Consider the following 22372-nt stretch of genomic DNA (forward strand, 5'->3'; position numbering starts at 1 on the left):
TATTGTTTCGAAATAGTTATGGAAAAAAAATTGAGCATTAAATCCGCATTAAAGAAGAAATAAAAAGCATGTAAAACACCGCGTAATGAACAAATCTAATAACCACCACAAACCGCGTAAATTCTAAAAATCACGTGAATTCGAAATCCGAGTAAAAATAAATAAATAACACTTCTTTAGTGTGTCAACCGGTCTGATATCACATTTATCTTGGTGGCTCTCTTTAAATGATAATAAGCCTTTTTTTCTCGCTTCGATTGTTTCGCACTTACATAATTTAGATATTTCGTTCGAAACGGATTTACTTATTCAATTGGATTACTACGCGGATGTATCTACGCGCACACGTCACAGCATTTTTTCTATAACTATCTTGAAACAATATACATGGAATCCAGTGTTCAAGCTGCCAACATAGGCTAGTCCTTCTGTTGTATTGTCAAAGATAGAAGCAAAATTAATTCAAATGGGTCAAATTTTAAAAACAAAGCTGCCACGCAGCTCCAGCTTGATACCCAATAAAAAAAAGAGTGCCACCAAAATTGATGTGTTACTGCTAAAAAATGCTTGTTCAAAACGCATTTGTAAAAACCGCGACATTCCTAAAGCCGCATTTTAATGAGAACAAAAAATCACGAACATGCCCGAAAAATTTAAAAGTTCATTCCGAAATATGCACACAAAAAGTCACACAAAGTAAGTCGATATTATAATAAACATGCTCGTCGTATTTTTCTATGTACGAACAAAAATTCCAAGATCTATCTCCAATTGAACGAAATAGCACTGTAACATCCAATCTGTGCTTATCGACTCAAATAAAATTTCGGGAAAATTCTGATCGAACCCAAACCAAGCATTTACCCATTAGAGCAGCCGTACCAGTCGTTGCCATTTGCGGCACTATTTTACTTACGCACAGCGTTTCCATTTTGGCTTAATCACTCCTCTCCACACCAGTCGTTGCTATCAGAGTCATAATTTAAGTTACCGTTTTGCACACCGGCAAAACAAACTTTTGACGTTTATTCAAAATAGCAACCGTCTGATGCTACATTTATGAACTCACTACTTCCCAAGGGGCGGATTGCTATTTCCCCCACCTGAATTGCAATCCCCGGTACGCAAGTAGCATTATGGTAGAGGTTGGTGAATGTGCCTTAGTTACTAATTGGTACGGTTGCTCTTAGAAGCTATAATATCTCACCCTACTAAACTCACTTTAAACAACATCAACACTTTTCGAACTCTTCATTTATTTACAAACGCCTGATATGACTTTATGATGGTAAATGGAAAAACCAACGAGAGGGTAAAATTAGTCTAAATTTAAAGTTTACCAACTGTTGCTTTCTCGGTTGGGCTCTGCATATAATACATAATATTGACAGACGACAGCTTTTGAGGTCGAATTGCGATTACTTAATCGAGACATCAGATATCAAGAGAAAGCTTTGAACATTAAGAACAGCTATATGAAAGTGCACCGGAGTGCCGTCATTTACCCTATCTGCTGTTGTAAACTAAGATTCAAACGTGAATGTATCGAAACTCTTAGCACTTCCACGCAACACCAGAAAGCGTATTGTTTCTCCCAGTAAGGTGGTGTTGTTAGTTTGCGTGGGGATGCTTAAAGTTTCGACAAATTGACGTTTGAATTTTTGTTTACAATGTTTTACTCAAGTTAGAGTGGTTTCATTTTTTAGGGAAATAAATGAAATCTTATTCACTTTCAGTGTTGGAAATATTGCCAAAAGTTCATTATCCTAGGGCTGGTAGCGAGTCACTTTTGAGTGAATTGGTCACTTTTTTCAAGCCAGTCACTAAAAAGTCTCATTTTTTAAGGCCAAGTCACTAAAGTTACCTTTTCTTGTGTGAATTTATTTCAAGATCGATCATTCTTCTTGCAGTGCGTACACACTTAAATTTTTTCGCCGAGATTCCAACAGCCGAGTAATTCAGCAATTTATTTTGCTGAGATTCAGTCAAACAATTGCTGAGTCTCAGCTAACAAATAACATTTTGCTGAGATATCAGCTAACAAACAGATATTTTGCAGAGGTATCAGCAAAAGTGAATGCCGAAGTAATCGGCTGTTGGAGATTTTACCGAGCTAGATTAAGTGTGTAGGATCTGATGGTCCAATCGATGCCTGCATTTTGTTCTAATTTTCGAACAATTCGAATGTGTTTTGCTTCTATAGCGCTTTTTGACGTTGAATCGTCTTTCTCTCTACAGGGTGTCTACTCATTTGGCTAAATATAATTCCCTGAGTTTTTCAGGTTTTTCCAGAACTTTAACGGATAATTTCCAAGTTTATAAAACGAAAGATATTTCTTAAATGCGTTAAAAATATGTTTTTTTTTTGTAAAACAGCAACAACAACAGCAATTAACGCAAACATTTCTAAGGGATTTTAAGAAACTGCTTTACAATCAAATCCATTCAATGTTGATGTTTAACACTTACTTAGTTTTAGAAGTCAACGATTTCAAAATATTCAATGTCTAGAAGTTTCGTATTCCATGTTCAAGTTCAACGTATTGAAAATTTCCAAAGTGCCAGAATCAAGGGAAAATCTTTTTTTACTTTTTGAAAGATGGCCCATATCCTTCACAACAATTGTAGAAACTTTACAGAAGTTCTAAGGAATGAAAGTAAATGCTGAGAATTTCAGTGAATCTTCATAAACAAACTGCGGAAACATTAACATCCTGAAAATATGGGAAACTTACTGGAAGCTTTAAGAACCTCATGTCCCGATGTCAAGAGAACTTCTGAAGTATAAAGAACTTGAGGAAAATTGTAGAAAGTCTAAGAAGTTCTAAGTACTCTAGATCTAGAGATCTTTTGGGAATTTCAGAGATCTTAAGGACAGTTCCCGTAACTTTAATCCAGACTTTTGGTGCAGTTTAAAGATCTATAAGCGTGAGTTTTGAAAAATTGAGGAGAGTTCCATGATGTACTTAGAACCCTTTAGATGTTCCGAGAATTTCAAGGAAGTACAAAGACCTTCAGAGAGTCTATGAAAACTTCAGAAATAGGTCAGGAACTTCACAGAAGTCCAGAGAATTTCAGGGAAGCTGAAATGTGTGTTTGTGCTTATTTTTATATGTGTTGCTTCCACTTTGGCCAAGCGCAGCGCTACTGTATCTATCTCTTGAGCTATGACAAAGTTGACAGTCTTCTTGATATGCTGTCTTCATTTAAATTCTCACAATTCTTTGTTTGTTTGCCTCTGGCCCAGCTCTACGCACTGGCACAGTTATAGTACGTTCAGACTGCAGAGTTATAACATGTTATAGCGCTATCTTGATGGTGGTTTCTGTGTTGCAATTAGTGGACAACCGTTATAACATGTTATAACTCTCCAGTCTGGACAGCGTTTTAGCGTTGCTATTAATAACAATAACTAGATTTTTAATTATGTTGACACGGGTCAAATCATAAAGTACTATATCGAGGTCAAAGGTCTTTTATGAATAATATGAATAGCAGTAAATCTAGGTAGTTACTCACTCCGGGGGTTTGATTTTAGGCATTTTTTCAATTACTAGCATATGTGATACTTTGTCGAAAGCCTTTACAAAATCGACGTAGATCGCATCGATTTGGCCGTGTTATTTGTAAGATTTGTCGCAAACGACATGAGATTTGTACTCGTGAACCTATTCTTGACGAAACAATAGCTCTGTACTGATCAAACATGAAATAATAGATCATTCTAAGTTGATTCGTACACTGATGGCGGTGAGCTCCAACTCGGATTAACTTTTAATACTGCACAGCAAAAAATAAATTTTATATTACATCCAAGAGGATGCACATCAATCATGTCGAAAAGCGCATGTAATGTTTATGGCCACAACAATAAACAAATGCAGTAAAAGCAGCGTAATGTCAGTTCATGCACTGTATTAATGATAATTTTGTCCTTTTTGGCAAGTAATATTACACCATATTTTCGACACGATTGAGGTGCATCCACTTCGATGTGATATTAAAATTATTTTTTTGCTGTGTGGCCCTGTTTGGAGGATCAGCCAAATGTTTGTGCAAGATCATGTTGATTAACCTCACCGTCAACATAAAAGCACCCTGACATTCGTGATCGGAGGATAGTACCGGTTGGATCTTACTACCTTGACTGAGACTGACAATAAGCCGAACAAATATTTTTGAGTGCATTTAAATAAAGAAATTATACAAGCATGAATTGCTAATAGTCTGTTAAATACCTAGATGTTATATTTAGTTGATATTTGTGATCGATTAAAATACATTACACATTTTGCTACCCTTATAGGAAAGTTGTCGCGGAACCAATACCCACCCGGGTTGTGGAAGAGATTAAAGCATCTCCCCAGGGAAGCCCTTCGCCAGCAACTCCGACCACACCGCATAATTTGGACAGGTCAGCTGCTAAACGGGCTGAACTTAGAAAAATAGAACAGGAACGTCGCAGGCGAGAAGCGGTAAGATTTCCTTCGATTCCTGGACTTGGCTCAGACACACTAATGCATTAAATGCTTCCCTTTCCTCTCGACAGATGGCCGGACAGATTGATATGAATATGCAAAGTGATTTGATGGCTGCGTTCGAAGAGTCTCTGTAAGAGTGGTTCCTTGTTATTTTCCGGTACGGGTTTCATCTGTTCCCAACGGGTTTTGGCAACCGAAATCCTCCGCATACCACCGAAGCAAACTGTACACGAAAGCAGTTGAAAACTGGTTGCTTTCTTAACAAATTGTGTTTTCGATAGAAGAAGAAGCGACTGGAGGAAACTCTCGTCAAAAAAGGGAAAAGCAGCAGATCATTGAGACATTGAGGTCGTAAATAATATGCTATTAAGTTAGTGACATTATAATTTGTGATATAACGTAAAAATATTAAAAATATATATTTAAATTGAACACAGTAAACGTAAAGTGTAACTTTCAGAGTTAGAAAAATGTCTCAGCATGTCCTTATGCAGAGCAAGCGGCTTTAGTGTAAGATGACAACGATTATGGATATAAAAGATTTGTGACTCAGATATGGTAGGGAATACAAAAGTGGAGTTTTTTTTTTTTGAAAATCAATGTTAGTTCAGCGTTGACATGTTAGTAATAAGCAATTCGCTAAATAGCCAAAAAGGAAATAAAAAAAAAAAAAGATATTCAGACGTGAACACCTGTAGACTTAATATAATTTACATTGGGCTGTTTAAATTTATATTCCTTCTGACGTGGCAAACGGAAGGTCTGACTAAATCCCTTCTCTATGTTGCTACTTTTTAGGATGAATTGGGTATGTACTTTTATTTGTTTACGATTTCTAGCCTGCTTAATGTATTTACTAGTGTCACGCGTACCTATACAATGACGACGGTCAATTCGAACTGTCATTTGTTTCGACAAACGGCAGTTGAAATAGGCACTCGTCACTGTGTCTGCCAGTGACTAGGTACCGGAAAGTAGCATAAATTCGATTTGCGTGTAAAATTTTAAACTTTTTCCTCGTCATAGTATGTAAAACAAATTTGCTAATAGAACAAGCAACAACTTTATAAACGAACGATAAACTACTATATCATCTCAGTAGACGAAAAGAGGTTATTTTACAGCAGGAGTGAAATTATGGCGCTTTTCGGTATTGCTGTTTAGTCTTTTCTGTCCGGATGAGAAAACGTTTACTTTACGCAGTCCGTTAATTCGTTACGAAGACTCGATAATTGTTGCTATGACTCGCTGCTCAATTCAACTTTTATGGTCATCCAAGAAAACCAGAAACTCGTAGTTCGTTTACCAATATTGTGAAAGAAAAGTCCTTTTCCAGCATGAGATTAATTTCAACACTAAGGTTTGGATTGGGTACATCATCGTTATCATTTGTACATAGTTCATTCATAATCAACCAAGTCAATGTGTTATAAGTTATATTTAGCAATTGGAACCCCATATAAAAAATGCTAACCAATAGCATACAACTGTATATGATGTTAATATGCATATTATTAAATACTGTAACATAAGACAAAATAAACAGGTGATTTGTAAAAAGTATGACATATATACATCATGTACGTCGTAGTTTTCCGAAACAATATGAACATTGAACAACGGGAACGGATTAATCTGCAAATGCGCTAAAAATATGAGGAATGCAATTAAAGTAAAATAAAATGTAATAAATCTCCATAAAAGAACCATCTTGACTGAGGAGTATAGCAACCATTTTTTTTACTTTTCGTTCAATTGATGGTCCAATTTTCTACTAGTTTTATGAGAGTATTACTAGGTCGTTAAGAATGGTAGAAAATAAATAAATCAGCACATGAAAAAGTTCGCAGTTTCGAAAACGATGTTAAAGAAAAGAAAAAGGTGTTTCATCTAATCCTTGATCATGTTGTCTTCAGATCACGTGATGTACGTCGCAAAAGCAAAATTAAAAAAAAACCGTGCGGCTCACGGGCAATTTATGGAGTGAAAAAGAAATGTTTTGAAACGAGCAATAGATGTAGTAGGATAAGATGGTAATAAAGAATTAACAAAATATAATAACAGAAAGAAAATGATAAAAATACAATTTTTATTGACTTAAACACAATCAAAAATTGATATAAAAGGAAAATAAAAATTCATAAACGTTAACAGAAATTCGTGAAAATCAACCCACGCACATTTGGTATTTTTAATATCACAAGCCAAACTTAAACTATTATCGTCGTCGATCGTCACTTCTGGTCTATTTTGATAATACAGAAGTAATACCACATTAGACCACCAGCAATGTACAAGCAGTACCGTAAATTGCTACAGTTTAAGTCTACATCGGATATAAGAATGACATACATCGCATCATGTTCAAGTTAAATTCTATAGAAGGCAAATTTACGACTTTTATGCCATTTTTTGCGTTCTATTATACGATTTGTTTGTTTGTGTTGTATATCACAGAAACAACTTTGAATAAATATACGTGCAATCTGGTTGCAGTGGGAAGTGACCTGAAGGGACACTCGACTCGACTTACATAATAGGGCCCTACCAATTCTCACCACTCGTAAACAAAAGTGTACCAAGACCACGCCTAATTCTGTGCATTTTATCCTTAAACAGCTGCTTGATCATGTCATAAGATTGTCAATCTCTTAAAGGAGTAATACCAACAATCAATACGAAACTATCGATTTTAAATTGCTCACTACTTGACTACCCTATTGGTCCCGAGCAAATCGATTAACGTACCCCATTCTAGTATAAATTCCAGTATTACACTATGTTTGTTTTGATTCACTATGAAAGTTTGACAGATAAAATGAAGGATTAGCGGATTTTCCTATGTTTCGAGGGGTGAATCGATTAGCTTGGGACCGAAGATAGTACAAGAGCTGAGCCAAAAAGTTGAGCACGTTTCATCGGGACCTACTTGTCTTAGAGTTACCTCTATGGTATTATCCAGAACGTGAAGAATGCTCACTGATCCCATATACGCGGTACACGATTTGAAAACCTAGGGCTTATAGAAGTAGTGATTAAACTATTCCAACATTATCAAAAAGGGGATATGCTACATCACTTAATTCCTTTAATGTGATTTACGTTCAGTGGGTGTTCGCGAATCCCAGGTTGAAGATCGATGGTTTAGAATAAGAGCGTCGAAGGTTCTAAATACGAGAAATTATTGTCCACTTTCAGATAAACACTTTCAGCGGAAGTTATGAGATGTGATTCTCAGGATCCTGAAAGTAAGGTAATGGTGTGGAAAGTCTCTTCAACTTCTAATTCAGCTCCGATCAGCCTAAATTACTTCAGTTATGGCGGTAAGCTCGAATCGGTATTATCCTCGGATTAAATCTCGATCAAGAATGTCCGGCTGCTTTGATGTCGACATCAGAGTTATTCAACACGATGCTATGCAAACACTTTGCATATCATCCAAACAGGGACGGTATTAAAAGTTAATCCGAGTTGGAGCTTACCGCCATTAGTGTCACACTGTCAATAGCCAACAATTATACAATGTTGTATTTCAAATCAACGAGGAACGGGTGGAAGATTCGCACGACAGAGTTATGTTTAAACCGTAACGTATGTTTGAGTGCTTGTAGCGCGGCATCATTCAATTTGTTCTCAAAATAGAAGCCATAATCGGGATAACGCTCCATCACTTCATGTAAGGCATTATAAGGATTTCTTACAAGAATTGGTACTTTGAAAATATTCGCTGAAAAATGCTAGACGATATTACATAAACAAACAAATTAAATTTGTATAGCAACGGTGATAGCAACAATCAATACGAAACTAACGATTTTAAATTAACTCACTACTTGACTAGCCTATTGGTCCCAAGCAAATCGATTAACGTACCCCATTCTAGTCAAAATTCTACACAGCAAAAAAAATGTAATATCGATCAATGTAATTCAAGCTGATGTATGAAATAATGATGTAATAGCAAAAAGCAGATACAATATTACATCAATAGATGTAATTTTGTTCGCAAAATCGATGTACATCGTACAACGTTATATTACACAACCGATGGATTGACCTGGTTGCAGCAGTTTGGATGTAATATTCAACAACTTTTTTTTCTGTGTAGTACTACACAATGTTTGTTTTGATTCGCTATGAAAGTTTGACAGATAAAATGAGGGGTTAGTGGATTTTCCTATGTTTCGAGGGGTGAATCGATCAGCTTAGGACCGAAGATAGTACCAGAGCTGAGTCAAAAAGTTGAGCACGTTTCTTCTGGACCTACTAGTCTTAGAGTTACCTCTATGGTTAAACCAACCGGTGAACACTCGTGTTTATTTCAGTTACCGTGGAGACATAATTTGTGATTAGCCCCGATCCCTTTCAAATTGTATCATTATTTATGTACGGTCCTTATATTTGAAATGACGTTTCACATTCATCTAGTGGTGGCCGATTTTCATGCGAATAATCGATTAATAGATTAACGAACCGAAAAGTAAAATATGTGTAATCGGTTATATCATGCCGCTTTAAGCATTAACATCTCCAGAGGATCATCACCGATCGTTTCTAACATGTGCTGCACTCTCATTGGTGGAAAAATGGCAGCACAGCGAACAAAAAAAATCGATTAGTCACAGACAAACAGACATAACACTCGTAAGTTGTTCATCGAACAAGCATTTAACGGTTAATTTAAAAGTATCGTAGTTGGTAGTACCGCCACCTGTGGCGCGCATAGTCAAATTTCCTTGCGTTTGACGTTTACACACTACCGCCATCTGTTCAGCGTACTACCCACCTCAGTGTACTCAACAGATGGCGCTAATGTTTCAGCGACGATGTTTTACAGTGAGAAATATTCAATGTGTTATGTCTGTTTGTCCTTGGATTAGTTGTTAATCGAGTAACTAAGAAATGGGACATCTCTGATTTCATTGGATGAAAGGGGCCGTGAAAGAGGCCATTAAAATGTAAAAGTTTTTCTTCCGACAGTTTCATCTTAGTATTCATCTTTGGTTAAACGCTGTACAGACTGCACTGAAACAAGGACCATAGTTAGGAATACTATTTTGCAGAAAACACTTATTATCAATATAACCACGCTTATTGCTGTTGAATCCACTATGAATTCAGTATAGTTGAATATGAATGTTAACTAATTTACTATGATTCTGGCAATAAAGGGTGTCCACGATGAAATTGCCACACTATGTAATTGCTCTAACTTTTTAACCGTTGGGTATAATTTAATGAAAATTTGGGTGGATTTAGTTCATAGTGCATTATTTACATCCTGCAAGTTTTAAAGTCCTGTGATCAAAACTCGCGGAAATGGAGTCGAAAGAACAGCTCGTGCGTGATAAAATCTTGCGCATTCATCACGAGAACAAGGATCTCTCGCATCGTTCCATCGCTAAAACGTTGGGAATCGCGAATTCCACGGTGTCGCGAGGGATTAAGCGGTTCGAGGAACGGTTGACCACCGATCGGAAGCCCAGAAGTGAAGGAAAAAGTATTCCGTACAACACCAAAAATCACAACCGCGTAGTTGGGGCCTTCAACCGAAATCCGAACGCCTCCGTTAGGGATGTGGCTAAGAAGCTGCACCTAAGCCGAAGTTTTGTCCAGAAGGCCAAAACTAAGGCTGGGCTTCGAACGTTCAAGGTACAAAAGGCCCCTAATCGCGACGAGAAGCAGAACAAGTCCGCCAAAACCCGTGCCAGGAAGTTGTACCTCAACATGCTGACGAAAGTTGAATGCTGCATCATGGACGACGAAACATATGTGAAGGCCGACTTCAAACAGATCCCCGGCAACCTGTTTTTCACGGCCAAGGATAAGTTCAGCGTTCCGGAGCATGTCCGCACTCAGAAGATGTCCAAATTTGCGAACAAATTCCTGGTTTGGCAAGCCATCTGCACGTGCGGGAAGCGGAGTGCACCTTTCGTGACCCAGGACACGATGAACGGACAGGTGTACATAAAAGAGTGCCTCCAGAAGCGGCTGCTTCCTCTCCTGAAGGCCCACAACGTCCCAACAATCTTCTGGCCGGATTTGGCCTCATGCCACTACTCCAAGGACGTGCTGAAGTGGTATGCGGACAATAAGGTCAATTTCGTGCCGAAAATGTTCAACCCTCCCAACACTCCGGAGCTCCGCCCCATCGAGAAGTACTGGGCGATTATGAAGCAGCACCTTCTTAAACGACCTAAGGTAGTGAAGACAGTCGAGGAACTGAAGAAAGTATGGGTTTACATGCAAAAAACGGTTGATTCACAGGTTGTGCAGAATCTTATGGCCGGGGTTAAGGCCAAGGTGCGGGCATTTGCGTATGGACTGTAAATAAAATACGAGTAAAATGGTAAAATGAAGTTTAATAGTTATTTCTCAATCCCTGAAAATTTGATGGCAATCGGATGAAAACTCGAATTTTGCGAATCAATTTTGTGTGTGGCAATTTCATCGTGGACACCCTTTGCTACTATGCTTGCTTAAAATGCATAGTAATTTTGATAGAAATAATAGTAAAATGAAATGAAATTGTTTTCTGCAAAAATCTATTGGTGAGGGTAGAGTCGGTGTATAATGAGTCACGCCAAGAGTGAAGCCAAGTCTACCTATTGAACTGTCAAACCGGCTACCTATCGTACAAAGTAAACAAGGATTACGATGCTATGAAAGGTCCACGAAAGGTATTGCAATTAAATATAAAATATAATCGAAGAAATGATCATATACTCGCGGTGAGCATTACATTTGTCATGCGATACGTTTTGTAATGATCAGTAATGACAATTTCTACTATTTTTCTTTAAGATAATTCGACAAAATCACTGATATAATGATTTACTACAGCCGTTAATTTTTTTCCTCGCTAGAAGTCATTTGAAGTTTATGCTGAAGTCCTCTGTTGCCAAGTTAAAAGAAAGGGAATCTTTCGAAAGCCGTGATGCGAGTTCAACTGTTTTTTCTCTTGGCGTGACTCATTATACACCGACTCTAGGTGAGGGTATTTAATCTAAACCATCAATATAGTATTTTTGCCAATGGATTTTGTTTCAGTGTGGAGAGGTATAACATGTTATAACGGTTGTCAAATAATTGCAACACAGAAACCTCCATCAAGATAGCGCTATAACATGTTATAACCATAGAGGTAACTCTAAGACCAGAAGGTCCCGAAGAAACGAGCTCAACTTTTTGGCTCAGTTCTGGTACTTTCTTCGGTCCCAAGCTAATCGATTCACCCCTCGAAACATAGGAAAATCCACTAACACCTCATTTTATCTGTCAAACTTGCATAGCGAATCAAAACAAACATAGTGTAGTACTGGAATTTATACTAGAATGGGCTACGTTAGTCAATTTGCTTGGGACCAATAGGCTACACAGAAACAAAATCCATTGGCAAAAATACTATATTGATGGTTTAAATTAAATACTCCCACCAATAGATTTGTGCAGAAACGAAATTCATTTAATTTGACTAATTTTTCTATCGAAACTACTATAACGTTTGAGTCAGCATAGTAGTTTTGACAGAATGGTTGTAAATTTGATTATATTTATAGTCAACTATACTGAAATCATGGTAGATTTAACGGTATTAAGCGTAGTTATACTGAAAATAAGTGTTTTCTGCAAAATAGTATTCCTAACTATTATCTTTGTTTCAGTGTAGTCAAGTAGTGAGCCAATTTAAAATCGTTAGTTTCGTATTGATTGTTGTTATAACTCTGTAGTCTGAACGTACTATTAGAATAAATCAGTAATTCTGATCGGATGAATGAAAACAATCCAATGAATATTCTGCCTGCTCCAAATGTTTGCTGAAAAATGGTTTACTTTGTTACATTATTTCATAAATAAATTTAAAATACTTACCCATTAACATGATTACACATATAATTTAAATTAAAACAGGGTAAAATTAGTATCAATTCCACTAAATTCGAGACGAAAAGTCATAAATCGTTCAAGCTACAATAACAATCAACTACTCTAGCAAGCGGTCACTGCGATGAAAATTATCCAGGATTGAAAACACTTAAGAATACTTAAGACAGATTTAAAAATGTTTAATTGATATTAGAACTAAAGTTTAGAGTGGGTTGCCCCTAGAAAATAATCATTGAATGACAATATGATTTTTTTGTCTACGACATTCTTATGCACTAGATAGTGTGACGCCTGTTGTATTGAAAAGTGAAGGAATAACAGAGATGGTAACCCTAATACAAATACCATAAACGAATGATACCCAAAATAATAGAACTATTCCACAAATGGTTTGGATGATACCCGAACGCCGTGTTTAAGCAAAATAACCATAACAATTTTTTTGGTCAAAACCGAGGGGGCGACACATCTAAATCTCAATTCTAGATGCTCAACAAATCTCACACTAACGAATCAATCTTCGAAAAATCTTCTTTCATTTCTCGCATCTACTTGCATCGCGCATAATATTTTTGCAGGAAATCTTCAGAATCGTCATCAATCTTCTTTCTATCTACTCAACGTGTGTGCAGCAAAGCACAGCAAAAAACAATTTTCCCTGCATCGTAGATAGAGTCGCCCCCCTCGGTCAAAACACCAGTTGATATTTATGATGCATGGACGGGTTTAGCACGGCCGAGAGCACGGCGACGCGCGCTATCAATGAAGTTTACAAATAATTGTCGTGACCGGACCGAGGTTTCCAGCCTCGGTCACGGCTACACGAATCTCGGTTGCTACGCCTTCACTGCTGCTGCCGCTGCTACTACTGCTGCTGCTACTGCTGCTTTTGCTGCTGCTGCTGCTTGTCCGTCACCTTCAACGTTCGTCACAAGAATACCTTCTGCAAGCTTAGGTAGCCCATATTTATACCGAAGGAATATCGCATATTTTACCTCGTCTTTTACACAGCGCTGCTAGCTGTTTTGGGATTTATCCTCACAAAGCAACGATAGTGAGATTTTGTTCACATGAACGATAAATTGGTTTTCCTCAATTTAAGCGTTTCGTTACATGACTCAACTTATATGTTTTAATCATTATCATCCTTACCAACTCTATCTTCCACAATAATTTCAGAAAGTGAATAGGGTTAGTCGTTTATCCCAGAGACGTTGATAGAGATGCGCAAAGAAAATTTCTGTCAAAACAGCAGCACGGTTTTTGAGGGATCTTTTATCAATGTCCCTGGCAACCATAATTTTTCGAGTGGCTTCAAGTGACTTTCATACAGTTACGCAATGCTGTTAAGAAAATGTGAACGTTCGATCGGAACTGAATAAAAATGCAGTGCGCGGCACCATTTTGCAAAAATAAGATAACAAGAGATGACAGTCGCTCCATGACAGTATAACTTTTGTCATGTACAACTGTTTTGCTTGCAGTGCTTGTGCTTGCAGTGCAGTGCTTGCAGTGCAATCATCTTTATTACCATAAAACTAAATAAAACGTTGCGATTCGACATTGTTTTTATCACTAATAAATGTTGTATTTCAGTGCTAACATTTGAAAACGGCGCAAAAGCCATTTGTAAACAAATGGTTTGTGGGCCCTTTACTCGCTACCCGAAGAACGCCCACGCAAACCAACAGCATCGTCAGGAAGGGGAAAATTTCCCCTACCCGATGTTGCTGTTGTGTCGCGTGGGTGTACTTCAAGTAGTGAGTAAAGGGCCCATAAACCATTTGTTTACAAATGGCTTTTGTGCCGTTTTCAAATGTTAGCACTGATTTAATTGAATCAACAATAAATAAATAAATAACAGATATCAAATATTTCGTAAAAATAATTATATACTTTTTTCATTATTGAGAACAATACTCCTTTCTGGCGAATTGAGCGAACAATAATGTTTATTTACTTTGCTCGTTTGGTTCAGCGTTTGACGGTTCGTTTGGTTCTTCTTGCTTCAGTCTACACGAAACGAAAATCAATTATTTAATTCATGTGTTTCACTTATACATTTTTGCCAAAGCATCAGCCTTATACCATAGAGGTAACTCTAAGACCACTGGGTCCCGAAGAAAATCATTATTATTTTTGGCTCACTCAGTACCAGAACAACGGTCCCAAGCAGTCCCAAGCTATTTCACTCACCCCTGCATGTTCTGCATGAATCCACACACCCCTGATGTTATCTGTCAAACTTTCATAGCGAATCAAAACAAACATAGTGTAGTAATAGAATTTCAACTAGAATAGGGTACGTTAATCGTTTGCTTGGGACCAATAGGCTACTAAAGTGGTGAGCCAATTTAAAATCGTTAGTTTCGTATTGTTGCTTATACATTCCATAAGACAAACCACATATGTCCTATTAGATGCATAAAAGGTATGTGTGACCGCTTATACATTTCATTTGACACATGATCTTTATTAACTTTTTGCAAGGCGTCTGCTTATTAGTTGACTTATACAATTTATGAATATTTAATCAGCAATGGAAATTTGCCAAAAGGTATAAGGAGATTTCTATCCGTGTATGCGTGTCTCTATTCAACGTCTCTGGTTTATCCTAATTTGGGGGGTACATTTTCAGCGTGATACTGTTTTGTTGGTTACTGGGGCGGATCGCCCAATACTTGTTATGACAGCAAGTCTTTCGGTTTGTTTTGTTTGATTCTCGTCTTGATCGTCTTGATGCCTTTCCGGTATTCTGTGTTCTTTAAGTAAATCTCGATAAGCTGGCGATATAGCGGTTCTTGCTGTGCCAAACGGAGTGGTGTTTCCAAACACCTAAACAGAGAGAAGAAGAAGAAGAAAGTAAATCTCGAGTATTTTCATGTAAATTTGATTGTGCCGAAGCTTGAAAATGAGTCTTCTGGAAGAAGACGAGGATGTTGAATCCGAATTGGCATGCACCGCGGACCAAGCGGAAGCGGATGCGCAGCAAGATGAAGAGCTGAAAGAGGACAATGCATTGGGAGAGCTAGTGGATGCTGAAGAATTTCTGGCTTCGGAAGGAGTTTCAATGTTGGAATATGAACGACAAATGTTTTTCGATTTACTCCACTCGGATGCCTTGGTGGTTTGCGCTAAGTAAACATCAATTGATTCTATGGTTGAATTTCAATTACAGTTATGATTTAATCTTTCAGAGGTATCAGTTACGAAAAAGTGTTACTCAATTTGCTGAAGATTTTTTGCGATCCGACGACCTTGGTGTTGGTCGTTAATTGTTCAGACTATGAAGAGCGGCTATACACATCTCAGCTTGGAACTCGGCACATCCACGAGTCCTCCACCAATGCTGTTGAACGCGAACGAGTTTATCTGCAGGGAGGAATACAGTTCATCAGTACGAGAATTTTGGTCGTTGATCTGTTGAAAAACCGCATCCCTATTGAACTCATTACTGGGATTTTCGTAGTGAAAGCACATGAAATTATCGAATCCTGCCAGGAGGCTTTCGCCCTCCGTTTGTATCGACAAAAGAACAAAAGCGGCTTCATCAAGGCATTTTCCAAAAACGTAGAAGCATTTGCCTATGGCTATGGGCATGTCGAAAAAGTGATGAGAAATTTGTTTATTAAAGAATTGTTCATTTGGCCACGGTTTCATGCCATCATTCAAAAATCACTGAAACCCTTCGAACCCATCGTCGTGGAAATGCAGATTCCAATGAGTCAGCACATGATTTTGTTGCAGACGAACATTTTGGACATAATGAATCATCTGGTCAAAAACATCAAAAGCCTGAACAGAAACGTTGAGCTGCAGGAAGTGACCGTAGAAAATTGCGTTACGAAGAAGTTCCACAAAATATTACAAGTACAGTTGGATACGATTTGGCATCAATTGAGCTCGCAAACGAAGCTCATCGTTGCAGACCTTAAGGTGCTTCGGAATTTAATGATGTAAGTCTATCTACATAGTTTGTTTCGAATGTTAGTATTTCGACCGTTTTGTTGCAGATCCACAATCTATCATGATGCAGTCACGCTTTACGCAACGATGAGAAAGTATCGTTCTACCGAATATGCTCTCAGTAATTCTGGGTGGACGATTCTGGACTCCGCTGAGAAAATGTTCAATATCGCGAAGGAGCGTGTTTTCAATCAGAATGATGGTAGCCATTCGATTTGGAGTTTTGAATAGGGTGATTAAAATGTTCCTGTTTTTCAGAATTTCAACCAGAACTCTGTCCAAAGTGGAAAGCTTTAACCGAGGTGCTTCGTCAAGAAATACCATCGGATATAAAAGAGACGGCGAAAAAGCTTCGTAAGAAAGAGGAACGTCAAAAATATACTCGCCAGCAAGTGAAGGTTCTGATACTGTGCCAAGATGCGAGAACATGCTACCAGTTGAACCAATATCTGACTCAAGGTCCGGAAAAATATCTCTTCTACAATGCAATAAAAAATGACGTGGTCGTATCAAAATTAGCCGAGTCGTACCGGCACTTGAATAAAGACAACGATCGAGGTTCTTACAATGTGCAAAATATTGAAGCCTTCGTGAAACCGGCTCCCAGCAAAACAGCACCAAAGCAAAAACCGGTAGAAGAGAAACCGATTGTAGCAAAAGGCCACTTCTTAAAAGCAAGGATTGCCAAGCGTCGTGCGGAGGCGGCTGAAGAGGAATCCCGGAAACAACAGGAACAAGAAGGAGAAAATTCAAAAATGTCCGAAATGGAAGCCGATCTTCTCGATAAGGATGAGGTTGAAGATTATCATTGCTTTAGAGATTCTTACATTCTTACCATGTCACAAAAGGGCGATGCAAATCTAACTGTTTCGGACGATGGCGAGGAAAATGACCTCTTCGATGTCACGCAGCTGGAATGCGGTGAATTCGAATCGTTTCCTGAGATGGAGAATATGGATGTAACGAAGATTGTGACCGACAGCAACAAACCGATAGTATTCATTCAAACGTTCAAAAGCGAAATTAACGGGATGACTTCGCTGGACAGAACCTTGGAGGAGATCAAACCCCGCTACATTGTCATGTATCATAGCAACGTGACGGCAATTCGACAAATTGAAGTGTTCGAGGGGCGACAGCAGCGGCAAGAGCTGGCCCGAGTGCGAGTGTTTGTAATCATCCACTCTAAAACGGTTGAAGAACAATCCTACTTGACGTCATTGCGGAGAGAGAAGCAAGCCTTCGAATTGCTGATAGACACAAAAAGGGTAACCTATTTCTTTTCATTTGCGTCATTCGTACCATTCATGTTGTGGTTATTTTCTGCAGATAATGGTAGTTCCAGAATATCAGGATGGCAAATCGGAGGATACCATCACAATGTTGCAAAAGAAGCAAGAGCTTTCCTCGAGGCAAGCCGGTGGCCAGGCTGTCAGTGAGGAAAGCGTAATAACTCCTCGGATAATCGTAGACATGCGCGAGTTTCGGTCTGATTTACCATGCTTGATTCATCGCCGAGGCATAGAAGTGGTGCCGCTGACGATTACGGTAGATTCATTATTCATATATTTAATCGGGATATAAATATTTTATTTTATTGCCACTAGATCGGTGATTACATTCTGACGCCGGAGATTTGCGTGGAGCGAAAATCAATCTCCGATCTGATCGGTTCACTCAACTCCGGTCGCCTTTACAATCAGTGCGTCCAGATGACTCGGTGCTACACCAAGCCGATACTGTTGATCGAATTCGATCAGAACAAGCCATTTCATTTGCAGCGTCATTTCATGATGTCCGGAGATTCGAGTTCTTCCAATGGGGACATTATGCAGAAATTGCAACTGTTGACTCTTCATTTCCCGAAGCTAAAACTGGTGTGGTCTCCTAGTCCCTACGCCACGGCCCAGCTGTTCGAAGAGTTGAAACAAGGCAAACAGGAGCCCGATCCAGACGTGGCGACATTACTCGGGTCAGACGAAGCTGGTGGTTCAGGAGAGGGTGACAACATTGTCGATCGAACGAATCCGAACATTCATGATTTTCTGATAAAGTTACCCGGAATCAACTCAAAGAACATTGGAAAGGTGACGAGGAAATGTAAAAACTTAAAGGAACTGCTCAAAAAGTCAGAGGAAGAGCTGGTGGAGCTGCTGGGAAATAGGATGCAAGCCAAAATGATGTGGGAAATATTACATGTAGCTCATAAGGCTGTGCAAGGGGATGCCGGCGAAAAACAGTTTGCTTCAAAGTTTAAGCGAGGGCTTGGGAAAAGAAACTTTTAGCTTTAGTTGTGTTCGTTTTGTTATCAAAATAAAATGTTCTAAACTAATGTAATTAATATTGTTTTTCTGGTTGACACGTTGACTGCCGGTGGAAGCATAACTGTCCCATGTGACATTTTGACTTTTTTGAGGTTCTGATGTTTAACGATATAAATCGATACGTATTTTTAAAATATTTTATTGAAAAATGCTGTTTATTATAGAAAAATTAAAAAAAAAATGTGAAGTCGTTTTGTCCATTTCAAAAATGGACGCATATCTGTCCCACTGCTCCAATTTTAAATATATATAAGAAATTCTTCAAAAAATATAGTCTGTTATCCAAATAATACATCGTAAAGCTATCACAAGCTATCACAAGCTATCGATTACCGAAGACAACAAATCAAGAAGACTGGAAACTTTGCCAGAATGCAAGCGACAGATAAAATGGCGCTGCGCTTGAGTGAAGGTAGAAGCAACGCATAGAAAAATGAGCAAATACACAAACCCTTCTTCTGAGGATGTAATCTTTGCTATCAAATTCGTTCGAAGCATTTACCTTTGAGCGGCAAACTACGCGATTGTACCTGTCTCATAGCGTACGTATGAGAAAATGGAACTCGTCAGTCTTCTTGATTTGTTGTCTTCGCGATTACCCAAATGAGCATGAGCATGATTTACCGGCCACGGTTATTGCCAGATCAGCTGTAATTACACAGAGAACCAATAGACGATGCTTGGGACTAGCAATCATGCTCAATGTGTAAAAACAGGTGATCTCAAACTAGGCAATACCAGCGCCGGCCGCGCCCGAACGCGGGTCAAGAAAGGAATGGGTAGGAATGTGTTGACGTGACACTCGCTTGAGAACACCTCTGCACTTCCATGAGGAATCACTGGGATATTGGGTAAGAGGGTTGGGATTGCAGCAGGGTTCGATTTGGTAAACAATAAGCTAAATTGATGTCCTAACGATCATATAACGCGAAGGAGCTTGGGATTGAACCCATGATATTCTGCTCACTAAGCAAAAACGTTTAAGCGATGGGCCCATAGGCCAACATTAGAGCCATTTCACCTACATTATTTGTTGGCACCTAACCGTAAAAACCGAGGAACAAGTTTTTTATTTGAAAATTTACGTACTGCAAATATTTTAAACATTCTTAACTATTATGCACATTTGTTAATTGGGTGAGGATTGTTAGAATTTTGAGAAATGTATAATTTAAAATCTCAAAATTAAGCTGAGATGAAAATGATTAGTACTGCTATTATTTTGAACAATCTGTCTCAGTGAGTCTCAGTTTCCGGCAGGTGCTTCCAAAAATTTAATATTTTGTAATCGTAAAATTGATCATATTTGTAGTTCAATTGATCATAAGTTAACAAAGTTACATAATGTCAAAGTTGACCATTTTGTATGAAAATCGGCATGCGCTACTATTTTATCGAACACAACTGTACACACTTAGATTTTTTGCCAAGATGGGCACCACCAAGCAGCTCGGCAATCTATTTTGGCGGATCTCAGTGAAAAATTTGCCTAGATTCAGTTAACAAACGGGGATTTTACCGAGATCTCGGCTAACAAACATAAATTTTGCTGAAATCTCAGTAAACATAAATGCCAAGCCTGCTCGGTGGTGCCAATCTCGGCAATAAAATCTAACTGTGTATATTAGATAGATAGACATGCGTAAGAGGGGCATAATAAACAGGTGGGGCATAATGAGCATCTCGCCCTCCAGTCCCAAACCTCTAATTGTTCAAAACAAATTAGTTGGTAGTAGGTTCAGTATCACCATTGCAAGGATGATTGACAAATTTATTGGAATCCACGGCCACCCCACTTGTTCACTATGCTCCTACTTCCCCTAGATACAAATATTAACTTGTTTACTAGCGCCGCGTAGTGAATGAATTCTCAACTAATCTGCCCACCGTCCGGAAGGTCTTGGTAACCTGAACCTGAGTTATTTCCTTGTCCTCTACTGAAGCATCAAGAGTGCTGCTTGAGCACTTGGCACTGAAGAAGTCTACAAGTAGTGGACGAAATACGCGTATCCAACCCGTTAATCATAATGGTGAAAGGCTAGGACGATGAGAACAAAGAAAAGACTTTTCCCATATAAACTTCAGTATGAGATTGCAACCAAATGAGCACAAATTTTTGGAGAATGATCAGAACCTGATTTAGAAAAAAATGAACTGTGTGTAGTAAAATCGATATTTTGAACCTCCCTAATGTACACTATGCTTCAAAATTATTCGAACAAAGGTCTATTTTCATACAAACTAGCCAACTTTGACATGTTGTAACCTTGTTCTGTTATGATCAGTTTAGCGGAAGTTTTGACACAATACTACAAATATGCTGAATTTTGCGTGTGTATGAAATACCGTGCAACATGTAACTTTTAATGAAAAGTGTAAAATGCCGGTAGTTTTCAATCTATTCTTATGGATAATTCATTTTTGACAAACATCCAAATGGGATTGTTACGCTTTTATGGGCAGTATTCAATCATTTAATTTTATGGGTTTCACGATCGTGCGGCTACCGGCGTCGTTCAGGTAAATTGTGTGTGCCACGAAATGAGGGCATGATTCCCGCTCCAGCCACGAAACAAAATTTCTTTGCGGGTCTACTTGGTTTTTCGGACATGAGTGTGTTGGCCGTAGCCTAAAGTTAAGAGCTCAGTCTGTACAACCTTGGGGCACAGCATAGAGGTAACTCTAAGACCAGAAGGTCCCGAAGAATCGAGCTCAACTTTTTGGCTCAGCTCTGGTACTATCTTCGGTCCCAAGCTAATCGATGTACCCCTCGAAACATAGGAAAATCCACGAACCCCTCATTTTATCTGTCAGTCTTTCATAGCGAATCAAAACAAATATTGTGTAGTACTAGAATTTCGACTGGAATGGGGTACGTTAATCGATTTGCTTGGGACAAGTAGGCTAGTCAAGTAGTGAGCCAATTTAAAATCGTTAGTTTCGTATTGATTGTTGGTAGAACCACTGGTGTAGATTGAGTTCTCATCGACGTAATTATTGAGTTATTTTTTAAACGCAAAGACTATACATATGATATGATGAGTAAACATAATTTCAGGAAGAAAAACTTTGTCAACATATAATGAGATTTTTTAATCATGTTGAAATCTTCGACGAAGCGAAGAATAACATTTCGGAAAGCTGTAGTGTCACGGAATGTGTCACGCTATAAAATATAGCTTTCGGGGCTTTGCTCAAAAGTACATGTTTGTCTACCATAAGCCAATGTAAAAAAATCATCGCGAAGGAGATAAAATACAGTGTCTTTGCCGGAGCTCCACAGTATCAATCTTCTTGTTTCTACATACTTGTGTGTACTTTCCCATTCTCTATTGCAGTGAATTCAGCTATAGAATAGAACGTGCATCGCAATGGGTGCCAGGATAGATGATCCTAACGGTTCTGTTGTTGGTAGTAGGTACCTAGGGGAACAGTGGGTAAGACGGAAAGTTGATTGTTTGACGGCTAAACTATTGAATTATTGGGTTTTTGTCACATCCACTCTTAGTTTACGATATTTGATCCATTTTACACAACTTCGTACGGGAGCAGTAAAATGTGATAATAGAAACAAAATAAAACAAAATTGCTCTTGGGCCGATGTGATGCAAAATTCGCCAATAGGCCATCAGATGTCACTACTATTGCTTGTGGGGACATCTGCTTTCCGTTAGGTGTTAATAGAGGACAGTGCAGTAAAAAATCTAAAAAATC

General features: G+C 38.4%; 2 protein-coding genes across 7 annotated transcripts in view; both read left to right on the forward strand.

The window, feature by feature from the left end:
* Nucleotides 1-5170, forward strand: part of LOC135713206 (homeotic protein female sterile-like) — a 67680-nt gene extending 62510 nt beyond the window's left edge. For all 6 annotated transcript variants that reach the window (XM_065236316.1, XM_065236317.1, XM_065236314.1 and 3 more), the window contains 2 exons: nucleotides 4307-4475; nucleotides 4550-5170. In XM_065236316.1, the coding sequence (XP_065092388.1) occupies nucleotides 4307-4475; nucleotides 4550-4615 (235 nt within the window). In that variant the 3' untranslated portion in view covers nucleotides 4616-5170. The remainder of the gene's footprint in view (nucleotides 1-4306; nucleotides 4476-4549) is intronic.
* A 9946-nt stretch (nucleotides 5171-15116) lies between these two features.
* Nucleotides 15117-18662, forward strand: mei-9 (DNA repair endonuclease XPF mei-9). Its single transcript, XM_065236312.1, has 6 exons — nucleotides 15117-15506; nucleotides 15566-16324; nucleotides 16382-16536; nucleotides 16593-17602; nucleotides 17664-17882; nucleotides 17942-18662. The coding sequence occupies exons 1-6, from the start codon at nucleotides 15280-15282 to the stop codon at nucleotides 18617-18619; spliced, it is 3048 nt and encodes a 1015-aa protein (XP_065092384.1). The 5' UTR covers nucleotides 15117-15279; the 3' UTR covers nucleotides 18620-18662.
* The last annotated feature ends 3710 nt before the right edge of the window (nucleotides 18663-22372 follow it).

Source organism: Ochlerotatus camptorhynchus, unplaced genomic scaffold (genome assembly GCF_037179485.1).
Source record: "Ochlerotatus camptorhynchus isolate MF236.1 unplaced genomic scaffold, CSIRO-AGI_Acam_v1.1 ptg000546l, whole genome shotgun sequence".
NCBI lineage: Eukaryota > Metazoa > Arthropoda > Insecta > Diptera > Culicidae > Ochlerotatus > Ochlerotatus camptorhynchus.